The following is a 24,652-nucleotide window of genomic DNA, read 5'->3' on the forward strand; positions in this document are numbered from 1 at the left end:
ATGACTGCAGACTCATTACAAACATGGACATCCCCTTTAATGCTCCTAACATAAATAAAAACATGAGAATTAGTTAGTATCACAAATAACATTTTACATCCAGGTACCTGATAGATGACGTCATCTCTGGAGTCGTTCTCCTTCTTTTCTTCATCTTGTCCAGATCCCATGATGAGTTTTCTCATTCACAGCTCGTCTCTGCAAATTTCTATCTTCTCCGCTCTTTTGCAGAAAATCTCCACATGATGCCCTTAAAGATACAAGTGTCATTATAATGCTCCTGAATAAAAAATTGCCCCTTACTATATTGTCTGCACAAAAATTGACACCCACACTGTCCCTCTTATGGTACATGCTCTTCACACTGACCTCTCCTTTCCATACCGGCCTCCCTCTTCACACTGTCCTCTCACACTGTGTCCCCTCTATAGGACCCAGTATTTATACTGTACTCTCTCATCACACTCCCCCTTCCTGGTATACTGTCCCCTCCTGGCTGTGCCCTTACACTGTCCCTCCATGCTACGCCCCCACTACTCAGTTTCTATTCTGTGCCCACTCACTTTTCTACCCCCATACTGTCTCCTCACACTATTCCCCTCCCTCCTCATACTGTCTCCTCTCACATCCCTCCTGTTCACCATACTGTCTCCTCATATATTTACCCCTCACTTTCTACACTGCCTGCTCACCTGACTCCCCATACTATGTCTGCACACATCCCATCACCCACATACATGTTTCCTCATACATGCCCTCATTCCCTCGTACTGTTTCCTCATATATGCCCCCCATCTCCCTCTTTGCTCTTCATTTTGTGTCCTCAAATCTCCCCCACACATTAAATCCCCCCATCCCCACTCCAATTCTCCCCACACAATAAATCCCCTATTCCCTACAAAGCCCCTCATCACCCCCCATCTCCTCATCCCCCCACAGCCCCTCATCTCCCCCATCTCCCCCTCATCACCCCCACACAGGCCCCCATCATCCCCCTAATCCCACAGCCCCTCATCATCCCCCCATTCCCCACAGGCCATCATCATCCCCCATACAGACCCTCATCATCCCCTCCCATTCCCCACACAGGCCCTCATCATCACCCACACAGCCTCTCATCCCCCCATTCCCCACACAGCCCCCCATCACCACCATACAACCCCTCATCACCCCCCTTCTCCCACACAACCCCTCATCACCCCCTATTCCCCACACAGCACCTCATTATCCCCCTATTTCCCACGCAGCCCCTCATCATCCCCCCCCATTCCCAACACAGCCTCTTATCATCCACTACAAAGCCCCTCATCACCCCCCATTCCCAACACACCTCGGTAATTTCCTCACAACGCTCCATGCTGCAGGCCTTCGGTCCTCTAGCAGCCTCAGCAGCTTCCTGCTATCGTGTCTTCACTGGACTGAAGGAGGCCCCACCCCTTCCAGTGACATCATTACCTCCCTAAATCACCTCCGTTCTAGGCACTGCAGTCAGATAATCAATTGTACTCGTGTCTGTAAGATACGAGTAAAATTGAATACTGGGAGCCGGCGCGCTGTAGCTTCTCTGTGCCGGCTGTCAGCTTGACAGTCGGCACAGAGAACAGCTGACTCCCAGTCCGAGGGGGCGGCAGAATGCAGCTGCCAGGGGAGACACTGTGAGCCGCCACATTAGATGGCCCGACTGCGCCCCCCTGCCAGCTGCGCCCGGGGCACATGCCCCGGCTGCCCCCCCCCCCCCAGATATGCCTCTGAGATCGGTGACTGTTTCCTAGCTTGTTTCCACAGGCAGACCGCACATCAGATGCACACTGAATGACCTGCCATAGACTGCCATTTGTAACAGGCTGCCATTGTTCTCTGCAGCACAGTACCTGTTTACTGAGGAAGATGCGCTGCCGAGAACCAAAAAATAATTTCACCCAACAATAGAGCGTTTTCGTCCAGTGATCGTTAGTGTGTTTAGATTGTATAATTATCATGTAAATACAGCTTTAGACAGGTAGATGAAATATTTGAGTTTATTGGTATACATATAAAAGTAGGATTAAAAATGAGACATGATAGGCTAAAACATCACCGGAGTAGAGAGCATGATCATGATGGCAAAGAGGAATACATGATCGCTTTATATAACATGGATCCATGCAGAACAATGGACAATGAATGAAATCAATAAAGTGGAACTGCAATAACTAAACCACATATAAGAATAAAGACCATAACAGAATCCATGACTAAAGGGATCGTATACCCATGTGGAAGGGCCTGTGCAGGACAAAAAAAGGGGATGCTCCAAAACTGAGCAAAACAACAGAAAAAACTGAGCAATACATCCAATATGTGATGCATATAAAAAGGTATAAGTTTATTACATAAACATAAAATATATATCAGTACATGTAAGCAGAAAATGAATCAATTATAGAGAAAATACAGAGATAAGATCAGGTAAAGAGCGGCATGTACAACCATATTACATCAAATGGGGTTTACGTAGACCTAAAGGTACCGTCACACATAGCGATATCGTTAACGATAATATAAGAGACATTAGAAGATAGTAGGAGAGGTATGATTACGTCATAGTAAGCTTGTGCCTGTAATCAATCCAACCCTAATCAAGTCAGGCCCCACCATGTCCCCGCAGGCTCTTACCCATGATGTTATGTATAGGATGACACACCACCAGCCCCAACGAGTATTTTGTGTCGGCTTCCTCAGGGGGCTATGCCTCATTATCTGACATGAAATCAGAATAAACCTTTCCCATTTTAGGTCAGTTATGATTACCATAATTATTAATATTTGCCAAATGCCAGAATATTGAGATAGAGAATATATTAAGGCATTTTTATTAGTTACTGCAAAGTCAAAATTTTACACACACTAAGATTACTATGCCTTTAAACAATTCAAAAACTTCCCATATGATGATGTCATGTATTTGGAAGCTTCTGATAAGTTTTTTGGCAACATCTGAGTTAATTAGAGACACAGCTGTGGATGTATATTAATGCACACCTGAAATACACTGCTTATTTGTGCAGCATCATGGGAAAATCTCAAGAAATCAGTCAAGATATCAGGAAGAGAATTGTGGACTTGCACAAGTCTAGCTCATCCTTGGGTACAATTTCAAGATACCTGAATGTGCCTCGTTTATTTGTACAAACAATTATATGCAAGTACCAACAAGATGGGAATTTCCAGCCATCATACCGCTCTGGAAGGAGACAGGTTGAATGTGCTTTAGTCCGACATGGGCATATCAACCCAAGGACAAAAGCAAAAGACCTTGTGAAGATGATGGCCGAAGCTGGTAACATTGTGTCAATATCCAAAGAGACAAATAAATAAGGCAGCACACTGCAGCGCTAAAACATGCAAACATAAAACATGAAAATTGAACTGCATTACTGCACTAGAAATATGAAAAATGAGAGCGTTTAGCACATAAAAATGGCCAATTTTATGTGTACCTGGTAGCCACTTTACGGCATCTCTCTTATACCAGGTCCTAAACTTGCCTTTCCTTGCTGAGAATAAACGTCTCCATCTGAATGGGTACCTGTGAAACCTCTTCTTAGACTAAAATTCTCTCTCTCTATGGAGGGGTAATGGACCTGCTGTAATTAAAACACCTGTGACTAGGAGGCGGAGTGCTCAGTCAAAAGGCTAAAGAATACATTTCAAAAGACTGACCGTCACATCCAAACATAGACTAAGTGTGAACAGGTGCTGAACCTAGAGTCGCCAACTCATATATAGTCAAATAAATAAGGCAGCACACTGCAGCGCTAAAACATGCAAACATAAAACATGAAAATTGAACTGCATTACTGCACTAGAAATATGAAAAATGAGAGCGTTTAGCGCATAAAAATGGCCAATTTTATGTGTACCTGGTAGCCACTTTACGGCATCTCTCTTATACCAGGTCCTAAACTTGCCTTTCCTCGCTGAGAATAAACGTCTCCATCTGAATGGGTACCTGTGAAACCTCTTCTTAGACTAAAATTCTCTCTCTCTATGGAGGGGTAATGGACCTGCTGTAATTAAAACACCTGTGACTAGGAGGCGGAGTGCTCAGTCAAAAGGCTAAAGAATACATTTCAAAAGACTGACCGTCACATCCAAACATAGACTAAGTGTGAACAGGTGCTGAACCTAGAGTCGCCAACTCATATATAGTCAAATAAATAAGGCAGCACACTGCAGCGCTAAAACATGCAAACATAAAACATGAAAATTGAACTGCATTACTGCACTAGAAATATGAAAAATGAGAGCGTTTAGCGCATAAAAATGGCCAATTTTATGTGTACCTGGTAGCCACTTTACGGCATCTCTCTTATACCAGGTCCTAAACTTGCCTTTCCTCGCTGAGAATAAACGTCTCCATCTGAATGGGTACCTGTGAAACCTCTTCTTAGACTAAAATTCTCTCTCTCTATGGAGGGGTAATGGACCTGCTGTAATTAAAACACCTGTGACTAGGAGGCGGAGTGCTCAGTCAAAAGGCTAAAGAATACATTTCAAAAGACTGACCGTCACATCCAAACATAGACTAAGTGTGAACAGGTGCTGAACCTAGAGTTGCCAACTCATATATAGTCAAATAAATAAGGCAGCACACTGCAGCGCTAAAACATGCAAACATAAAACATGAAAATTGAACTGCATTACTGCACTAGAAATATGAAAAATGAGAGCGTTTAGCGCATAAAAATGGCCAATTTTATGTGTACCTGGTAGCCACTTTACGGCATCTCTCTTATACCAGGTCCTAAACTTGCCTTTCCTCGCTGAGAATAAACATCTCCATCTGAATGGGTACCTGTGAAACCTCTTCTTAGACTAAAATTCTCTCTCTCTATGGAGGGTGTTATGAAAGGTAATTCAGTACCACAATGGACATAGAGGTCAGCGCACATACAGTGACCTGGCAATAACCCAAAAAACAAGAACGAGCTCTGAGACGTGGGAACTCTGTTGACCACAATCCCTAATCCTCTCCAACCACACTAAAGGCAGCCGTGGATTGCGCCTAACGCTCCCTATGCAACTCGGCACGGCCTGAGAAACTAGCTAGCCTGAAGATAGAAAATAAGCCTACCTTGCCTCAGAGAAATACCCCAAAGGAAAAGGCAGCCCCCACATATAATGACTGTGAGTTAAGATGAAAAGACAAACTTAGAGATGAAATAGATTTAGCAAAGTGAGGCCCAACTTTCTGAACAGAGCGAGGATAGGAAAGGTAACTTTGCGGTCAACACAAAACCCTACAAAAACCACGCAAAGGGGGCAAAAAGACCCTCCATACCGAACTAACGGCACGGAGGTACACCCTCTGCGTCCCAGAGCTTCCAGCAAGCAGAAAAAAAAAACAAATTGACAAGCTGGACAGAAAAAAACAGCAAACAAATAGCAAAGAGGAACTTAGCTATGCAGAGCAGCAGGCCACAGGAACGATCCAGGAGGAAACAGGTCCAATACTAGAACATTGACTGGAGGCCAGGATCAAAGCACCAGGTGGAGTCAAATAGAGCAGCACCTAACGACTTCACCACATCACCTGAGGAAGGAAACTCAGAAGCCGCAGTACCACTTTCCTCCACCAACGGAAGCTCACAGAGAGAATCAGCCGAAGTACCACTTGTGACCACAGGAGGGAGCTCTGCCACAGAATTCACAACAGTACCCCCCCTTGAGGAGGGGTCATTGAACCCTCACCAGAGCTCCCAGGACGACCAGGATGAGCCATATGAAAGGCACGAACAAGATCGGGAGCATGGACATCAGAGGCAAAGACCCAGGAATTATCTTCCTGAGCATAACCCTTCCACTTAACCAGATACTGGAGTTTCCGCCTTGAAACACGAGAATCCAAAATCTTCTCCACAATATACTCCAACTCCCCCTCCACCAAAACCGGGGCAGGAGGATCAACAGATGGAACCATAGGTGCCACGTATCTCCGCAACAATGACCTATGGAATACGTTATGTATGGAAAAAGAATCTGGAAGGGTCAGACGAAAAGACACAGGATTAAGAACCTCAGAAATCCTATACGGACCAATAAAACGAGGTTTAAACTTAGGAGAGGAAACCTTCATAGGAATATGACGAGAAGATAACCAAACCAAGTCCCCAACCAGAAGTCGGGGACCCACACAGCGTCTGCGATTAGCGAAACGTTGAGCCTTCTCATGGGACAAAGTCAAATTGTCCACTACATGAGTCCAAATCTGCTGCAACCTGTCCACCACAGTATCCACACCAGGACAGTCCGAAGACTCAACCTGCCCTGAAGAGAAACGAGGATGGAACCCAGAGTTGCAGAAAAACGGTGAAACCAAGGTAGCCGAGCTGGCCCGATTATTAAGGGTGAACTCAGCCAAAGGCAAAAAGGACACCCAGTCATCCTGATCAGCAGAAACAAAGCATCTCAGATATGTTTCCAAGGTCTGATTGGTTCGTTCGGTCTGGCCATTAGTCTGAGGATGGAAAGCCGAGGAAAAAGACAAGTCAATGCCCATCCTACCACAAAAGGCTCGCCAAAACCTCGAAACAAACTGGGAACCTCTGTCAGAAACGATATTCTCTGGAATGCCATGTAAACGAACCACATGCTGGAAGAACAATGGCACCAAATCAGAGGAGGAAGGCAATTTAGACAAGGGTACCAAATGGACCATCTTAGAGAAGCGATCACAGACCACCCAAATGACTGACATCTTTTGAGAGACGGGAAGATCTGAAATAAAATCCATAGAGATATGTGTCCAAGGCCTCTTCGGGACCGGCAAGGGCAAAAGCAACCCACTGGCACGAGCACAGCAGGGCTAAGCCCGAGCACAAATCCCACAGGACTGCACAAAAGTACGCACATCCCGCGACAGAGATGGCCACCAAAAGGATCTAGCCACTAACTCTCTGGTACCAAAGATTCCAGGATGACCAGCCAACACCGAACAATGAACCTCAGAGATAACTTTATTCGTCCACCTATCAGGGACAAACAGTTTCTCCGCTGGGCAATGATCAGGTTTATTAGCCTGAAATTTTTGCAGCACCCGCCGCAAATCAGGGGAGATGGCAGACACAATTACTCCCTCTTTGAGGATACCCGCCGGCTCAGATACACCCGGAGAGTCGGGCACAAAACTCCTAGACAGAGCATCCGCCTTCACATTTTTAGAGCCCGGAGGGTATGAAATCACAAAGTCAAAACGGGCAAAAAACAACGACGAACGAGCTAGTCTAGGATTCAACCGCTTGGCGGACTCGAGATAAGTCAAGTTCTTATGATCAGTCAAGACCACCACGCGATGCTTAGCTCCTTCAAGCCAATGACGCCACTCCTCGAATGCCCACTTCATGGCCAGCAACTCTCGATTGCCCACATCATAATTTCGCTCAGCAGGCGAAAACTTCCTGGAAAAGAAGGCGCATGGTTTCATCACCGAGCAATCAGAACTCCTCTGCGACAAAACAGCCCCTGCTCCAATCTCAGAAGCATCAACCTCGACCTGGAACGGAAGCGAAACATCTGGTTGACACAACACAGGGGCAGAAGAAAAACGACGCTTCAACTCTTGAAAAGCTTCCACAGCAGCAGAAGACCAATTGACCACATCAGCACCTTTCTTGGTCAAATCGGTCAATGGTTTGGCAATACTAGAAAAATTGCAGATGAAGCGACGATAAAAATTAGCAAAGCCCAGGAACTTTTGCAGACTTTTCAGAGATGTCGGCAGAGTCCAATCTTGGATGGCTTGGACCTTAACAGGGTCCATCTCGATAGTAGAAGGGGAAAAGATGAACCCCAAAAATGAAACCTTCTGAACACCAAAGAGACACTTTGATCCCTTCACAAACAAAGAATTAGCACGCAGGACCTGAAACACCGTTCTGACCTGCTTCACATGAGACTCCCAATCATCCGAGAAGATCAAAATGTCATCTAAGTACACAATCAGGAATTTATCCAGGTACTCTCGGAAGATGTCATGCATAAAGGACTGAAACACTGATGGAGCATTGGCAAGTCCGAATGGCATTACTAGATACTCAAAATGGCCCTCGGGCGTATTAAATGCAGTTTTCCACTCATCGCCTCGCTTAATACGCACAAGATTATACGCACCACGAAGATCTATCTTGGTGAACCAACTAGCCCCCTTAATCCGAGCAAACAAATCAGATAACAATGGCAAGGGGTACTGAAATTTAACTGTGATCTTATTTAGAAGGCGGTAATCTATACAAGGTCTCAGTGAACCATCCTTCTTGGCTACAAAAAAGAACCCTGTTCCTAATGGCAACGATGACGGGCGAATATGCCCCTTCTCCAAAGACTCCTTCACATAACTCCGCATAGCGGCGTGCTCAGGCACAGACAAATTAAACAGTCGACCTTTTGGGAATTTACTACCAGGAATCAAATCGATAGCACAATCACAATCCCTATGCGGAGGTAGGGTATCGGACTTGGGCTCATCAAATAAATCCCGGTAATCAGACAAGAACTCAGGAACCTCAGAAGGGGTGGATGACGAAATAGTCAGAAATGGGACATCACCATGTACCCCCTGACAACCCCAGCTGGACACAGACATGGATTTCCAATCTAATACTGGATTATGGACTTGTAGCCATGGCAACCCCAACACGACCACATCATGCAGATTATGCAACACCAGAAAGCGAATAACCTCCTGATGTGCAGGAGCCATGCACATGGTCAGCTGGGTCCAGTACTGAGGCTTATTCTTGGCCAAAGGCGTAGCATCAACTCCTCTCAATGGAATAGGACACTGCAAGGGCTCCAAGAAAAACCCACAACGCCTAGCATACTCCAAGTCCATCAAATTCAGAGCAGCGCCTGAGTCCACAAATGCCATGACAGAATACGATGACAAAGAGCAGATCAAGGTAACGGACAGAAGAAATTTTGACTGTACCGTACCAATGGTGGCAGACCTAGCGAACCGCTTAGTGCGCTTAGGACAATCAGAGATAGCATGAGTGGAATCACCACAGTAGAAACACAGCCCATTCAGACGTCTGTGTTCTTGCCGTTCAACTCTGGTCAAAGTCCTATCGCACTGCATAGGCTTAGGTTTAAGCTCAGGTAATACCGCCAAATGGTGCACAGATTTACGCTCGCGCAAGCGTCGACCGATCTGAATGGCCAAAGACATAGACTCATTCAGACCAGCAGGCATAGGAAATCCCACCATGACATCCTTAAGGGCTTCAGAGAGACCTTTTCTGAAAATAGCTGCGAGCGCACCTTCATTCCATTGAGTGAGTACGGACCACTTTCTAAATTTCTGACAATATACCTCTATTTCATCCTGACCCTGACACAGAGCCAGCAAATTCTTCTTTGCCTGATCCACAGAATTAGGCTCATCGTACAGCAATCCGAGCGCCAGGAAAAACGCATCGATATTACTTAATGCAGGATCTCCTGACGCAAGAGAAAATGCCCAGTCCTGAGGGTCGCCACGCAAAAAAGAAATAACGATCCTAACTTGTTGAACTGGGTCACCAGAGGAGCGAGGTTTTCTAAGCCAGAAATAGTTTACAATTATTTTTGAAACTCAGAAATTTAGTTCTATCTCCAAAAAACAAATCAGGAATAGGAATTCTCGGTTCTAACATAGAATTCTGAATCACAAAGTCTTGAATACTTTGTACTCTTGCCGTGAGCTGATCCACACATGAAGACAGACCTTTAATGTCCATTGCTACACCTGTGTCCTGAACCACCCAAATGTCTAGGGGAAAAAAAAGGCAAAACACAGTGCAGAGAAAAAAAAATGGTCTCAGAACTTCTTTTTTCCCTCTATTGAGAATCATTAGTACTTTGGGCCTCCAGTACTGTTATGAAAGGTAATTCAGTACCACAATGGACATAGAGGTCAGCGCACATACAGTGACCTGGCAATAACCCAAAAAACAAGAACGAGCTCTGAGACGTGGGAACTCTGTTGACCGCAATCCCTAATCCTCTCCAACCACACTAAAGGCAGCCGTGGATTGCGCCTAACGCTCCCTATGCAACTCGGCACGGCCTGAGAAACTAGCTAGCCTGAAGATAGAAAATAAGCCTACCTTGCCTCAGAGAAATACCCCAAAGGAAAAGGCAGCCCCCACATATAATGACTGTGAGTTAAGATGAAAAGACAAACGTAGAGATGAAATAGATTTAGCAAAGTGAGGCCCAACTTTCTGAACAGAGCGAGGATAGGAAAGATAACTTTGCGGTCAACACAAAACCCTACAAAAACCACGCAAAGGGGGCAAAAAGACCCTCCGTACCGAACTAACGGCACGGAGGTACACTGTGGTAACATTGTGTCAATATCCACAGAGACAAATAAATAAGGCAGCACACTGCAGCGCTAAAACATGCAAACATAAAACATGAAAATTGAACTGCATTACTGCACTAGAAATATGAAAAATGAGAGCGTTTAGCGCATAAAAATGGCCAATTTTATGTGTACCTGGTAGCCACTTTACGGCATCTCTCTTATACCAGGTCCTAAACTTGCCTTTCCTCGCTGAGAATAAACGTCTCCATCTGAATGGGTACCTGTGAAACCTCTTCTTAGACTAAAATTCTCTCTCTCTATGGAGGGGTAATGGACCTGCTGTATTTAAAACACCTGTGACTAGGAGGCGGCATAAAAATGGCCAATTTTATGTGTACCTGGTAGCCACTTTACGGCATCTCTCTTATACCAGGTCCTAAACTTGCCTTTCCTCGCTTCAATATTGGATTGAAGTTCATTCTCTGTCCTCCGTAGTACACGCCTGCGCAAGGCAATCTTGTCTAGCGCAGGCGTGTACTATGGAGGACAGAGAATGAACTTCAATCCAATACTGCAGCCAGCGGGTAAGGAAAGGGTGAATCAAAAACCTAAAAACCCCGCCTCCATGGCTGAAGATTGTTCCCTCCAAATTCAGTTGACAGTGTCCCTTTAAGTTTAAGGGCAATGGTACCAAATACGTATGAAATGTATGTAAACTTTTGACTTTGCAGTAAGTAATAAAAATGCCTTAAAACATTCTCTCTCTCTCATTATCCTGGCATTTGGCAAATATTAATAATTATGGTAATTCTAATTGTCCTAAAACGGGAAAGCCTTATTCTGATTTCATGTCAGATATTGAAAAAAACATGCATATGTGTTTGTTTATATAACATATGTAAGCTTCTGCTTTCAACTGTAGATAGATAGATAGATAGATAGATAGATAGATAGATAGCCGCCCTCATACATAAACAGGTACAATACTTCCTTAAGGTACCGTCACACTTAGCGACGCTGCAGCGATACCGACAACGATCCGGATCGCTGCAGCGTCGCTGTTTGGTCGCTGGAGAGCTGTCACACAGACAGCTCTCCAGCGACCAACGATGCCGGTAACCAGGGTAAACATCGGGTAACTAAGCGCAGGGCCGCGCTTAGTAACCCGATGTTTACCCTGGTTACCATCCTAAAAGTAAAAAACAAACAAACAGTACATACTTACCTACCGCTGTCTGTCCTCCAGCGCTGTGCTCTGCACTCCTCCTGTACTGTCTGTGTGAGCACAGCGGCCGGAAAGCAGAGCGGTGACGTCACCGCTCTGCTTTCCGGCTGACCGACGCTCACAGCCAGTGCAGGAGGAGTGCAGAGCACAGCGCTGGAGGACAGACGGCGGTAGGTAAGTATGTAGCGCTTAGTTACTCGATGTTTACCCTGGTTACCAGTGAAGACATCGCTGAATCGGTGTCAAACACGCCGATTCAGCGATGTCTGCGGGGAGTCCAGCGACCAAATAAAGTTCTGGACTTTCTTCCCCGACCAATGACAGCACAGCAGGGGCCTGATCGCTGCTGCCTGTCACACTGGACGATATCGCTAGCGAGGACGCTGCAACGTCACGGATCGCTAGCGATATCGTCTAGTGTGACGGTACCTTTAAGCTAACTGTGTGGTGCCCAGCAGTAGATCACTCATGTACCAGAATGAAATGTACGGTAATCCCTGAATGGTGACCTGCCAGGTAAGTAATGTTGCTGGAATAAAACGCTCGCACCCAGAAGAGTTCTAGGGACTATTGTTTTTAAAAGAGAAACTAATTGAACTGGAACAATAAAATGTATTTGCTCATGTGGCAAGCCTTAATGGCATTTGTTCTCTGTTTATTGTCACAGGTAATGGATGCAAAAGATAATGTTGCTTGTGGTTTCTTTGTATCCCTCTTCCAACCCCACTGCTCTGGCAAACAATGTCCACAGCACACAGGAACTCCTGAGAAGATGAAGCGGCTGAATTCAGCTAACCTGCTTCGCCTGAGTGTGCTGCTCCTCAATTATCTCTGGAAAGGTATCTGCTGATTTCACTCCTCCTCTCTGTATGGAAACATTTTTGACTACACAAGAGAATCGCTGACGCCAGTTCTGCCATTATCAGATCTGGTTTTGTTCCCTCATGTATTCAGATCCTTGACGTCATACGCAGCTATAATGGCGAGAAATGTTATTTAACCTGTATTCTTACCTTTGTTTAGTTATTAGACTGAGACAAGAAGTGACAGACGCAGGGTTGTAGCACTGAATAATTGGGGTGACTATAGTAGAAACTCAGACTTAAAGGGAACCTGTCAGCAGGAATCCACCATCAGGGCCGTATCAGCCTCACAGAACGGCTTCCTATCATGCCCTTATTCTAGCAAGTAGACACAGTAATTTGTTTTGCAAAAAAAACATAGGTCGTGATGAGGTAGTGGGGTGGGGTGCGAGGCGCCTGGTCCACTAAGAGGCTCACATCTCTTAATGTATTGGTGACAGATGTGTGGTGTAAGGAATGCCATCGCTCCTCGTGAATTTGAGGGGTGGTGGATCCTCAGCCATCGTCCCACCTCAGCTCCAACACAAATGGCATAAAAACAAGAAAAGTCACAAAATAATTGCCTAACCCCGTGAAGAGCAAATATTTTACGACTTTTCAAAGCTGTTCATGTCAATTTTTTTTCTGGCATGGAAAACTTTTAAAAATTGGGGCCATAGTCTAATAACACCATATGTCATATATAAAGTAGCTTCAGTGGTTCACAGGGGCTGCTCCTCATTCAGGAACAAAGAGGTGTGAATGACGTCTGACAAGTCCCTGATCACCTCGACTCCATTGCTTGCAATGCCAATCATGTGCGTGAGCTGTCTTCTCTTTGGGCATGCGGCGGAAAATTGAAACTACAGACATACACCTTACTTCACTGCATATGTGCAACTAAGACACAGCTCACATACATGAATGAGACTTCAAGCACTAGTGGGAGGCGGACAAAGATATTTGATGGATATTTGAGTGTGATTACTGTTAGGCCACATTCACACTTTCTGTATTTGGTGAGTTTTTTACCTCAGTATTTGTAAGCCAAAACCAGGAGGGAACAATCAGAGGAAAAGAATAATAGAAACATATGCACCACTTCTGTATTTATCACCCACTCCTGGTTTTGGCTTACAGATACTGAGGTAAAAAACTCACCAAATACTGAACATGTGAACGTGGCCTCAGTTTGTCCCTGGACTAAGTTCAGCCCGTGTGACCAGGCAAGCTACCGTACTTTATAGTTGATGTGCTACTATCTAATTGTCTAAGGGTCACTTCCTTCTTTCTGTCTGTCTGTCCTTCTGTCTGTCACGGATATTCATTGGTCGCGGCCTCTGTCTGTCATGGAATCCAAGTCGCTGATTGGTCTTGCCAGCTGCCTGTCATGGCTGCCGCGACCAATCAGTGACGGCCACAGTCTGATTAGTCCCTCCCCTGCAGTCAGCGCCTGCTCCATACTCCCCGCAGTCACCGCTCACACAGGGCTAATGCCAGCGGTAACGGACCACGTTATGCCGTGGGTAACTCACTCCGTTACCGCCGCTATTCTGTGTGACCAAGTTTTTACTATTGATGCTGCCTATGCAGCGTCAATAGTAAAAACATCTAATGTTAAAAATAATTTTAAAAAATTAAAAATCAGTATATACTCACCTTTCACGACGCTCCGGTGACCGCTCCATGCAAGCGGCAGGTTCCGGTGCCGTGTCTGGGAGAAGGACCTGCCATGACATCACGGTCATGTGACCGCGACGTCATCACAGACCCTGCGCGCCTGCGCGAGAAGGACCTGCCATGACGTCACGGTCATGTGACCGAACTACAAGGGGCCCTCGGAAGGTGAGTATATGTTTATTTTTTATTTTTTAACCTGTGACATACGTGGCTGGGCAATATACTACGTAGCTGGGCAATATACTATGTGACTGGCCAATATACTACGTGGCTCTGTGCTGTATACTACGTCGCTGTGCAATATACTACGTGGCTCTGTGCTGTATACTACGTCACTGGGCAATATACTATGTCACTGGGCAATATACTACGTGACTGGGCAATATACTACATCACTGGGCAATATACTACGTCACTGGGCAATATACTACGTGCCTGGGCAATATACTACGTGACTGGGCAATATACTACGTCACTGGGCAATATACTACGTGGTTGGGCAATATATTACGTGGCTGGGCAATATACGACGTGGCTAGGCTGGGCAATATACTACGTGGCTGGGCAATATACTACGTGGCTGGGCAATATACTACATGGGCTGTGCAATATACTACGTGGGCTGTGCAATATACTACGTGGGCTGTGCAATATACTACGTGGACATGCATATTCTAGAATACCCGATGCGTTAGAATCGGGCCATCATCTAGTGACATTCATATTTAGCAAAACTGCCTTCCTGTAATAAGGGTGTGATAGAAAGCTTTTTTAGGATGCTGATACTGTGCTGGTGGGGAATTACAAGGTTAGACTATAAGGCCGGTGTCCCACTTGTAATTTCAACTGCAATGTGAGAAACTCACACGAGTCTCTCGCCTCAATATCCGGCACTGCTGCCGGCACTCGGGACCGGAGTGTGCGGCTGCATGTATTTCAATGCAGCTGAACGCTCCAGTCCGAACCGCTGGCAGCAATGCCAGGTTTTGAGGCGAGAGACTTGCGCGAGTTTCTCGCATTGCAGTTGCAAGAGGGACCAGCCTAAGGCTACTTTCCAACGATGAGCTTTTATTGCGTTTTTGACGCTAAGTATTTTCCCTGGGTCTTACAGTTCCAGCAAAGTGGATGGGATTTATAGAAAACTCTTTTACCACTGTGCTTCTTATTTACGCTGCATACACTGACTGCGTTTTTCAAATCCACAACATGTCAATTTCTCTCGCGGGTACACTGAGTTTTCTGCACAGATTTTCCCCATACATTTAAATTAAAATGCACATGTGTTTATAATGCATTTCCGCAGCAAAAATTGCATAAAAAATACATGTAATTCGCACCAAACTATAGCAATAAAGTTCAATTAAATCAAAATACCAGGAAGTTTCAAAATCAAGGCAGCTTTATTTAAAGATTGCGACAACAAACAGAGACACAAAATGCAGCATCAAAACGCGATAAAATCGCACACAAAAATGCAAGTAACCTAATTTAAATAATAGGTGCAAAAATTCTGCCACATCAAAAGCTCACCAAAAGTTTATAATGCGAACATAGCCTAAAGGCTCAAGAAGGAAAACAAAATGAAATTGAGCTGTTACTCACCCCCCTCCCGGGGTGCAGCACTGCCTCGCACTGCTTCTTCGGTGATTGTGTAAAGGCTGCTACAATAACATCATGTCGACAGCGCTGCAGCCAGTCACTGAGCTCAGAGGTCATCCCGGTGTAATCCTTCTGACAGATTTCCTTTTAATATATGCCAGCACTGTATGACCCTACAGGGAAACTAAACCTGTACTAGAGTAATGGCACTAATTGCTTTATGCTTCATTTTTATATATTTTCTGTGATTATGTAAATCTATGCTAGATTATGTATACCTTGTCAGTAAGCGAGTCACATGGCAGGTCCAGGATACACACTATTATATGCCTGCGGTGATTGCTTCCTTTTAATACCATTTAATAATTAGTCTTTGCCAACTAAGGTTTTTTTTCCATAATAAAGATAATGAGGGATGGGCTGTTCATTAGTAAGGCATAAGCATAACTTCTAATTAATTAAATAATACCCTGGCCAGTGCTCTCTGGAAATTGCCCATGAACATATTCCGATAAGGGAGATAATTCTAGTAATTGGGTTTTACAGGTCATCGGAGCCACAGCAGGTCTTGGGGGTGATGGACTGCTCAGGTTATTCTGTAATTTGGGGGGATGATACAAGGTGGCTTCTAGCAGACTATAAGGCCTCCTTCACATGTCCATGTTTGCAGTACGTGTGGCATGCATTTTTTTCACCAATGCCACATGTACCCAGTATCTGACTGGGTTGGCAAAGGCCCACTAGTAACATTGATTGGTCCTTGGGGCCCATTGTTCAGCTACATGCAAAAATAACCTGACACAAGTAACATAGTAACATAGTAACATAGTTAGTAAGGCCGAAAAAAGACATTTTAAAAGACAAATTAACAGTAAAAAGAAAGCATTTGCACTACTAAAGCAGGATGGCACCATTGAAGCTCTAAAAAACTATAGGGAGAAAAATACTCTATCTAAAAAACTAATTAAAGCTGCCAAAAAGGAAACAGAGAAGCACATTGCTAAGGAGAGTAAAACTAATCCCAAACTGTTCTTCAACTATATCAATAGTAAAAGAATAAAAACTGAAAATGTGGGCCCCTTAAAAAATAGTGAGGAAAGAATGGTTGTAGATGACGAGGAAAAAGCTAACATATTAAACACCTTCTTCTCCACGGTATTCACGGTGGAAAATGAAATGCTAGGTGAAATCCCAAGAAACAATGAAAACCCTATATTAAGGGTCACCAATCTAACCCAAGAAGAGGTGCGAAACCGGCTAAATAAGATTAAAATAGATAAATCTCCGGGTCCGGATGGCATACACCCACGAGTACTAAGAGAACTAAGTAATGTAATAGATAAACCATTATTTCTTATTTTTAGTGACTCTATAGCGACAGGGTCTGTTCCGCAGGACTGGCGCATAGCAAATGTGGTACCAATATTCAAAAAGGGCTCTAAAAGTGAACCTGGAAATTATAGGCCAGTAAGTCTAACCTCTATTGTTGGTAAAATATTTGAAGGGTTTCTGAGGGATGTTATTCTGGATTATCTCAATGAGAATAACTGTTTAACTCCATATCAGCATGGGTTTATGAGAAATCGCTCCTGTCAAACCAATCTAATCAGTTTTTATGAAGAGGTAAGCTATAGACTGGACCACGGTGAGTCATTGGACGTGGTATATCTCGATTTTTCCAAAGCGTTTGATACCGTGCCGCACAAGAGGTTGGTACACAAAATGAGAATGCTTGGTCTGGGGGAAATTGTGTGTAAATGGGTTAGTAACTGGCTTAGTGATAGAAAGCAGAGGGTGGTTATAAATGGTATAGTCTCTAACTGGGTCGCTGTGACCAGTGGGGTACCGCAGGGGTCAGTATTGGGACCTGTTCTCTTCAACATATTCATTAATGATCTGGTAGAAGGTTTACACAGTAAAATATCGATATTTGCAGATGATACAAAACTATGTAAAGCAGTTAATACAAGAGAAGATAGTATTCTGCTACAGATGGATCTGGATAAGTTGGAAACTTGGGCTGAAAGGTGGCAGATGAGGTTTAACAATGATAAATGTAAGGTTATACACATGGGAAGAGGGAATCAATATCACCATTACACACTGAACGGGAAACCACTGGGTAAATCTGACAGGGAGAAGGACTTGGGGATCCTAGTTAATGATAAACTTACCTGGAGCAGCCAGTGCCAGGCAGCAGCTGCCAAGGCAAACAGGATCATGGGGTGCATTAAAAGAGGTCTGGATACACATGATGAGAGCATTATACTGCCTCTGTACAAATCCCTAGTTAGACCGCACATGGAGTACTGTGTCCAGTTTTGGGCACCGGTGCTCAGGAAGGATATAATGGAACTAGAGAGAGTACAAAGGAGGGCAACAAAATTAATAAAGGGGATGGGAGAACTACAATACCCAGATAGATTAGCGAAATTAGGATTATTTAGTCTAGAAAAAAGACGACTGAGGGGCGATCTAATAACCATGTATAAGTATATAAGGGGACAATACAAATATCTCGCTGAGGATCTGTTTATACCAAGGAAGGTGACGGGCACAAGGGGGCATTCTTTGCGTCTGGAGGAGAGAAGGTTTTTCCACCAACATAGAAGAGGATTCTTTACTGTTAGGGCAGTGAGAATCTGGAATTGCTTGCCTGAGGAGGTGGTGATGGCGAACTCAGTCGAGGGGTTCAAGAGAGGCCTGGATGTCTTCCTGGAGCAGAACAATATTGTATCATACAATTATTAGGTTCTGTAGAAGGACGTAGATCTGGGTATTTATTATGATGGAATATAGGCTGAACTGGATGGACAAATGTCTTTTTTCGGCCTTACTAACTATGTTACTATGTTACTATGTTATTTGTCCATCCAGTTCAGCCTATATTCCATCATAATAAATCCCCAGATCTACGTCCTTCTACAGAACCTAGTTGTATGATACAATATTGTTCTGCTCCAGGAAGACATCCAGGCCTCTCTTGAACCCCTCGACTGAGTTCGCCATCACCACCTCCTCAGGCAAGCAATTCCAGATTCTCACTGCCCTAACAGTAAAGAATCCTCTTCTATGTTGGTGGAAAAACCTTCTCTCCTCCAGACGCAAAGAATGCCCCCTTGTGCCCGTCACCTTCCTTGGTATAAACAGATCCTCAGCGAGATATTTGTATTGTCCCCTTATATTATACATGGTTATTAGATCGCCCCTCAGCCGTCTTTTTTCTAGACTAAATAATCCTAATTTCGCTAATCTTTCTGGGTATTGTAGTTCTCCCATCCCCTTTATTAATTTTGTTGCCCTCCTTTGTACTCTCTCTAGTTCCATTATATCCTTCCTGAGCACCGGTGCCCAAAACTGGACACAGTACTCCATGTGCGGTCTAACTAGGGATTTGTACAGAGGCAGTATAATGCTCTCATCATGTGTATCCAGACCTCTTTTAATGCACCCCATGATCCTGTTTGCCTTGGCAGCTGCTGCCTGGCACTGGCTGCTCCAGGTAAGTTTATCATTAACTAGGATCCCCAAGTCCTTCTCCCTGTCAAATTTACCCAGTGGTTTCCCATTCAGTGTGTAATGGTGATATTGATTCCTTCTTCCCATGTGTATAACCTTACATTTATCATTGTTAAACCTCATCTGCCACCTTTCAGCCCAAGTTTCCAACTTATCCAGATCCATCTGTAGCAGAATACTATCTTCACAAATTTACTTTTGCTTCTATGTAATATTAACTTGACTAGCTTGTTTAATGAAGTGATTCGATTATACCTACTTCTGCACTTTGTGAATCAAGTGTAATACTCATTAGTACTCCTTCACGGAGGCCTACCAGAGGATTCTCCTGTTCTCCTGTGGGCCAGTCCGAGCCTGCATGTACCCATTATAACCTATGCTGCTCTGCACTTGTTCTTGTTTTTACATGGACCGTCCATGCAAAACACAAGGAGACATGTTTTTTCCCAACAGCATGGATGATTAGTGTCAATACAAGTCTATGGGTCTGTGAAAAACTTGTACAGCATGATGGTGGCATCTGTGTGTCATCTGTGTGCAACATTGCAAAGTATAGGAGAAGCTTTATCATTTATGTATTTCTTTTTCCATCCATGAAAAATATTCATGGCAAACACAGACACACTGATGACACACTGATGGAAAGCTCCAATGACACTGCTACAGTTTATTCACGTACGTGTTTCAAATGGACATATGAAGGAGGTGTGAGGGACAAGGGAGAATCCATTTTGGATTTTAAGTTCAGGACATCTCCTTCCACTCCTGAAATGTGCCCCCACCCTTGGGCTTCCACAGGCTCATTGTTTCCTTTAAATTAAAAGAGCTAGGATAAGCTCTTTTGACACTGTTAACACAAGGGTGCGAACTCTTCTGCAGCCATAGCAAACTGAACCTCTTTGTGTGACCAAGCACATTGCACAGCAAGGCTATGAGGTATGGAATCTGGAAAATGACCTATAATAACAGAATGCAATATCTCTTTGATGAGCCGAGCACATATTCCGAATCGGCGTTCCTTTCCCCACGTGCCCATATTATTTAGCCACCTGTAGGACTCTGGATTTTGGCGTTATAAAGCATAGCTAGCAGTAATTACATACGGTAGTCATATTTAGTCTCTATGCGCCGATAAAATCCAGCGGAATCCAGTGGTGGTACAACCAATCCATTCAGAGCTTTGGACGCAAAGTTATCGGCCAGCCACAGTTCTAAGTGGATCTCCCCTTGCTGGAGAAGGATGGAGACCTGGACTCCTTTCTGCGAGCCTTTGAGCGGACCTGCCGACAGCACCATCTGGCCTCGGATCAGTGGGCCAAGTACCTGACCCCCTGTTTGAGGGGTAAGTCTCTTGAAGTTTTGGAGGACTTGCCTGCCAGGGTGGAACAGAACTATGAGAGCATCAAATAAACCCTGATCCAGCAGTTCAACCTCACTCTGGAGTCTTACTACAGGAAGTTCCGGAGCCTGCAAAAAGGTCCCAAGGACATGTGGGCCAACCACATGCGGGCCCTTATGAGAGCTGCAGAGCACTGGACCAAGGGTCTGGAGCTCACCACCGGCCAGGAGATCCAGGAGGCATTTGTCATGGAACAATTCTTGTGGAACTGCCCAGAGGATCTTCAAAAGTACCTCCGTGACCGGAAACCACAGGAGGCTGCTGCTACAGCCGCCCTGGCAGATGAATATGCCAATAACTGGGCCCCTGAAGCCAAGTGGGCCCCCACAGCACCTGGAAAGGGAGTAAGATTCATCCTACCTGTTTTCCCAGCTGCTAGAATGCAAGGGGCTCCACCCTCTGTTTCCCTCTGCAGACCAGGGGCAAAACCTAGGAGGTGTCACCTCTGCAACCAACCATGTGTCCCCAGCCCCCCAAGGCCCTGTCCTCATCCCCAAAACTGTTCCCTGTCATGTGTATGGGTTGGGATGGTGGGAAGCCCCGTGACAATTACCAGTCTGTCACTGTAAACCATGCCTCCGCTATGGGACTGTGGGACACCGGCGCCAAATTGACCCTCGTGCGGCCCGAGATGGCGTCCTCCCAGGACTTGTTACCCATTAAAACCCTCGCTGTCTCCTGGATTGGAGGCATCGAACTAGTACTGCCCATCGCCAGGGTTCATCTGTACTGGGGCGACAGGAAGAGAATGAGGGAGGTGGGAGTGTCGGCGAATATTCCCGCAAGTGTTTTACTTGGGACGGATTTGAGGCAGCAAGTGTCACAGTATGTGGTTACTGAGACCCCAAGTCCTGGTCCCCCACTGTGTCTTGATTTGTCTACTGCTAGCAATGTTATAAGTGTGTTGCCTGTTCCTTCTGCATCAAGGGGGAGGCGGGGGCTTTGGGGAACACAGGAATTTGATGCCCTCTAGCGCCCTCTAAAGCGGGGAGGTTTGAGGGACACGGGAGAATCCATTTTGGATTTTAAGCTCAGGACACTCCTGAAATGTGCCCCCACCCTTGGGATTCCACAGGTTCATTGTTTTCTTTTAATTAAAAGAGCTAGGACATGTTTGGGATTATTATCTTGTTGGAAGACAAATCTCCATCCTAGTCTCAGGTCTTTTGCAGACTCAAACAGGTTTTCTTCAAGAATGGTCCTGTATTTGGCTCCATCCATCTTCCCATCAATTTTAACCATCTTCTCTGTCCCTGCTGATGAAAAGCAGGCCGAAACCATGATGCTGCCACCACCATGTTTGATAGTGGGGATGGTGTGTTCAGGGTGATGAGCTGTGTTGCCTTTACGCCAAACATATCGTTTGGCATTGATGCCAAAATTTTCGATTTTGGTTTCATCTGACTAGAGCACCTTCTTCCACATGTTTGGTGTGTCTCCCAGGTGGCTTGTTGCAAATTTTAAACAATACTTTTCATGGATATCTTTGAGAAATGGCTTTCTTCTTGCCACTCTTGTGCAGTGTGTGACTGGTTGTTGTCCTATGGACAGACTGTCCCACCTGAGCTGTAGATCTCTGCAGTTCATCCAGAGTGATCATGGGCCTCTTGGCTGCATCTATGATAAGTTTTCTCCTTGCTTGAGATGAAAGGTTAGAGGGACGGCCTGGTCTTGGTAGATTTGCAGTGGTATGATACTCCTTCCATTTCAATATGATCACTTGTACAGTGCACCTTGGGATGTTTAAAGTTTTGGATATCATTTTGTACCCAAATCCAGCTTTAAACTTCTCCACAACAGTATCACGGACCTGCCTGCTGTGTTCCTTGGTCTCCATGATGCTCTCTGTGCTTCAAACAGAACCCTGAGACTATCATAGAGTAGGTGCATTTATACGGAGACTTGATTACACACAGGTGGATTATATTTATCATATTTAGGCATTTAGGACAATATTGGATCATTCAGAAATCCACAATGAACTTCTGGAGTGAGTTTGCTGCACTGAAAGTAAAGGGGCCAAATAATATTGCACACCCCATTTTTCAGTTTTTGAATTTCCACAAAAATTTAAAATAACAAATAAATTTCGTTCAACTTGACAATTGTGTTTCACTAGTTGTTGATTCTTCACCAAAAATTAACATTTGGTATCTTTATGTTTGAAGCATGATATGTGGGAAAAGGATGAAAAGTTGCAGGGAGCTGAATACTTTCGTAAGGCACTGTATATCCCCCCTCACTGGGAGCGCCTCACTAACTCGTACCTATAAGGGAAGCCTTTCCGGCGACTATTTGCCCTCGGTGCAGATCCCTGACTGACCTGAGGCAAGTGATGGCGCCAAAGAGCCGATCCCTGCCGGGTCCTTCCCTCCCACCAATTCAGACACTGGCGGACACAGACAGAAAAGGGCCCTTGTTCAAGAACTATATACTGTATGGGCCCTTTGCAACCCAAGATCTCCTAAAATGCAAAATTGCACCTGATTTGGAGGTAGAAATGCCCCACTTACCTTTTGGACCCCTGTGCGGCCACACAGGTTGCACCACTGATATGTCTGCCCCTGAACAGAACAACATAAAAAAACCCCTAAGGCCAGTCTCACACGTCCAGATAATTCCGGTACCGGAAAAATCGGTACCGGAATTATCCGTTTCCGTGTGTCCATGTGCTTACGTTGAACATCAGTGTGGCACATGTGCTGCAGCCGTGTGCCGCCCGTGTGCCGACTGAGGACTACACGGACCGTGCAGGAGACAGCGCTAGAGTTAAGCGCTGTCCCCTGCGTGCGGTGCTGAAGCCGGTATTCATCCCTTCTTCCCAGCAGTGTTCGCTGGAAAGAAGGAATGAATAATCATTTTTTTTATTTATTTTTGTTTTTAAAATAAAGTTGCCGGTAATCTGCCCTCTCCCACCCCCTGTGCGCTTATTACAGTAATGAATATGCGGCTCCACCCCTATTTTAAACTCTATTATTCATATCTTCTCTACAGCAAACACTGCTGCAGGGAAGATATGAATCGCGGCTTTAGCACCAGATGCTGGTACGTGTGGTACCCAGCATGGTGCGTGTGGTACCCAGTGGGCACACGGGCGGCACACGTGTGCCGCACGTGTGACACACTGATGTGCCACAGAAACGTAGGAGCACACGGACACGGATAATTTCGGTACCGATTTTTTTCCGGTACCGGAATTATCTGGACGTGTGAAACCGGCCTTACGCAGCACCTGAGGTTCAGGGGTATATATATATATATATATATATACATACATATATATATATATAGCAGGACTGCAATAAGGTCACACCTCCCCTCTAGAAAGCACAGCATGAAACGTGCGTCAGGGCAGCTGTGGTGCGTTCATCAAAATCCTCCCTTATCATGGGTAAGCACTACATTATATACTGAGCAGCATATGGCACTTTATGTCACTGTCACTTTGTTTCTATCACTATTGTATATACTGTTTTGCCTATTTCTAAGTGCTCCTATAGGAACTGGTCTATATTGTGCTTGCCAATATCACTTACGGTATATATTTTGCATTGCTTTATTAGACCTTTACTGTATTTCTTTATTGATGACAATGTATACATTTTTGAACATTTATTTAATAAAAGTTAATTTTATTTATTCCTTTGTTTGTGGGTTTTTGTTGACTCCAGTTTTTTGCCTTGCTCTTCAGGTCTATTATGGGAGTACTCTACTATTTATTTGGTAGATTTACTTAGGGGGGACTATGTACCATTTGTCCCCAGCCTGGATTGATAATGTGTTTTTTGAAGATTGTTGTACTTATATGGATAGACAAGTAGATACAATAGAAGTAGATGTAAAATATACAGAGTGGTTATCATAGAAACATACCCAAAGCCACATGTGATAAAACTTATTCTGCTCAAAACCTAAACAAGGCCAACATTTTACATTAAATTGCATACGATTCCTTAATAGCCATGATTGGGGTTTAACAATGGGAGGGCATTTATTTCAGATTAATTTCCACTCCAACAGCAGTGATTATTGTAAACTGAGAACAGTCACTACAGATC

At 44.7% G+C, this 24,652-nt stretch overlaps 1 protein-coding gene across 1 annotated transcript in view; it reads left to right on the plus strand.

Annotated features, from left to right (window-relative positions):
- Positions 1 to 12,225: 12,225 nt before the first annotated feature.
- LOC138676656 (protein shisa-like-1a) overlaps positions 12,226 to 24,652 on the plus strand; it is a 28,152-nt gene continuing 15,725 nt past the window's right edge. Inside the window, exon 1 of the mRNA XM_069766156.1 lies at positions 12,226 to 12,394. Coding sequence (XP_069622257.1) covers positions 12,226 to 12,394 — 169 coding nt within the window. The remainder of the gene's footprint in view (positions 12,395 to 24,652) is intronic.

Source organism: Ranitomeya imitator, chromosome 4, assembly GCF_032444005.1.
Source record: "Ranitomeya imitator isolate aRanImi1 chromosome 4, aRanImi1.pri, whole genome shotgun sequence".
Lineage (NCBI taxonomy): Eukaryota > Metazoa > Chordata > Amphibia > Anura > Dendrobatidae > Ranitomeya > Ranitomeya imitator.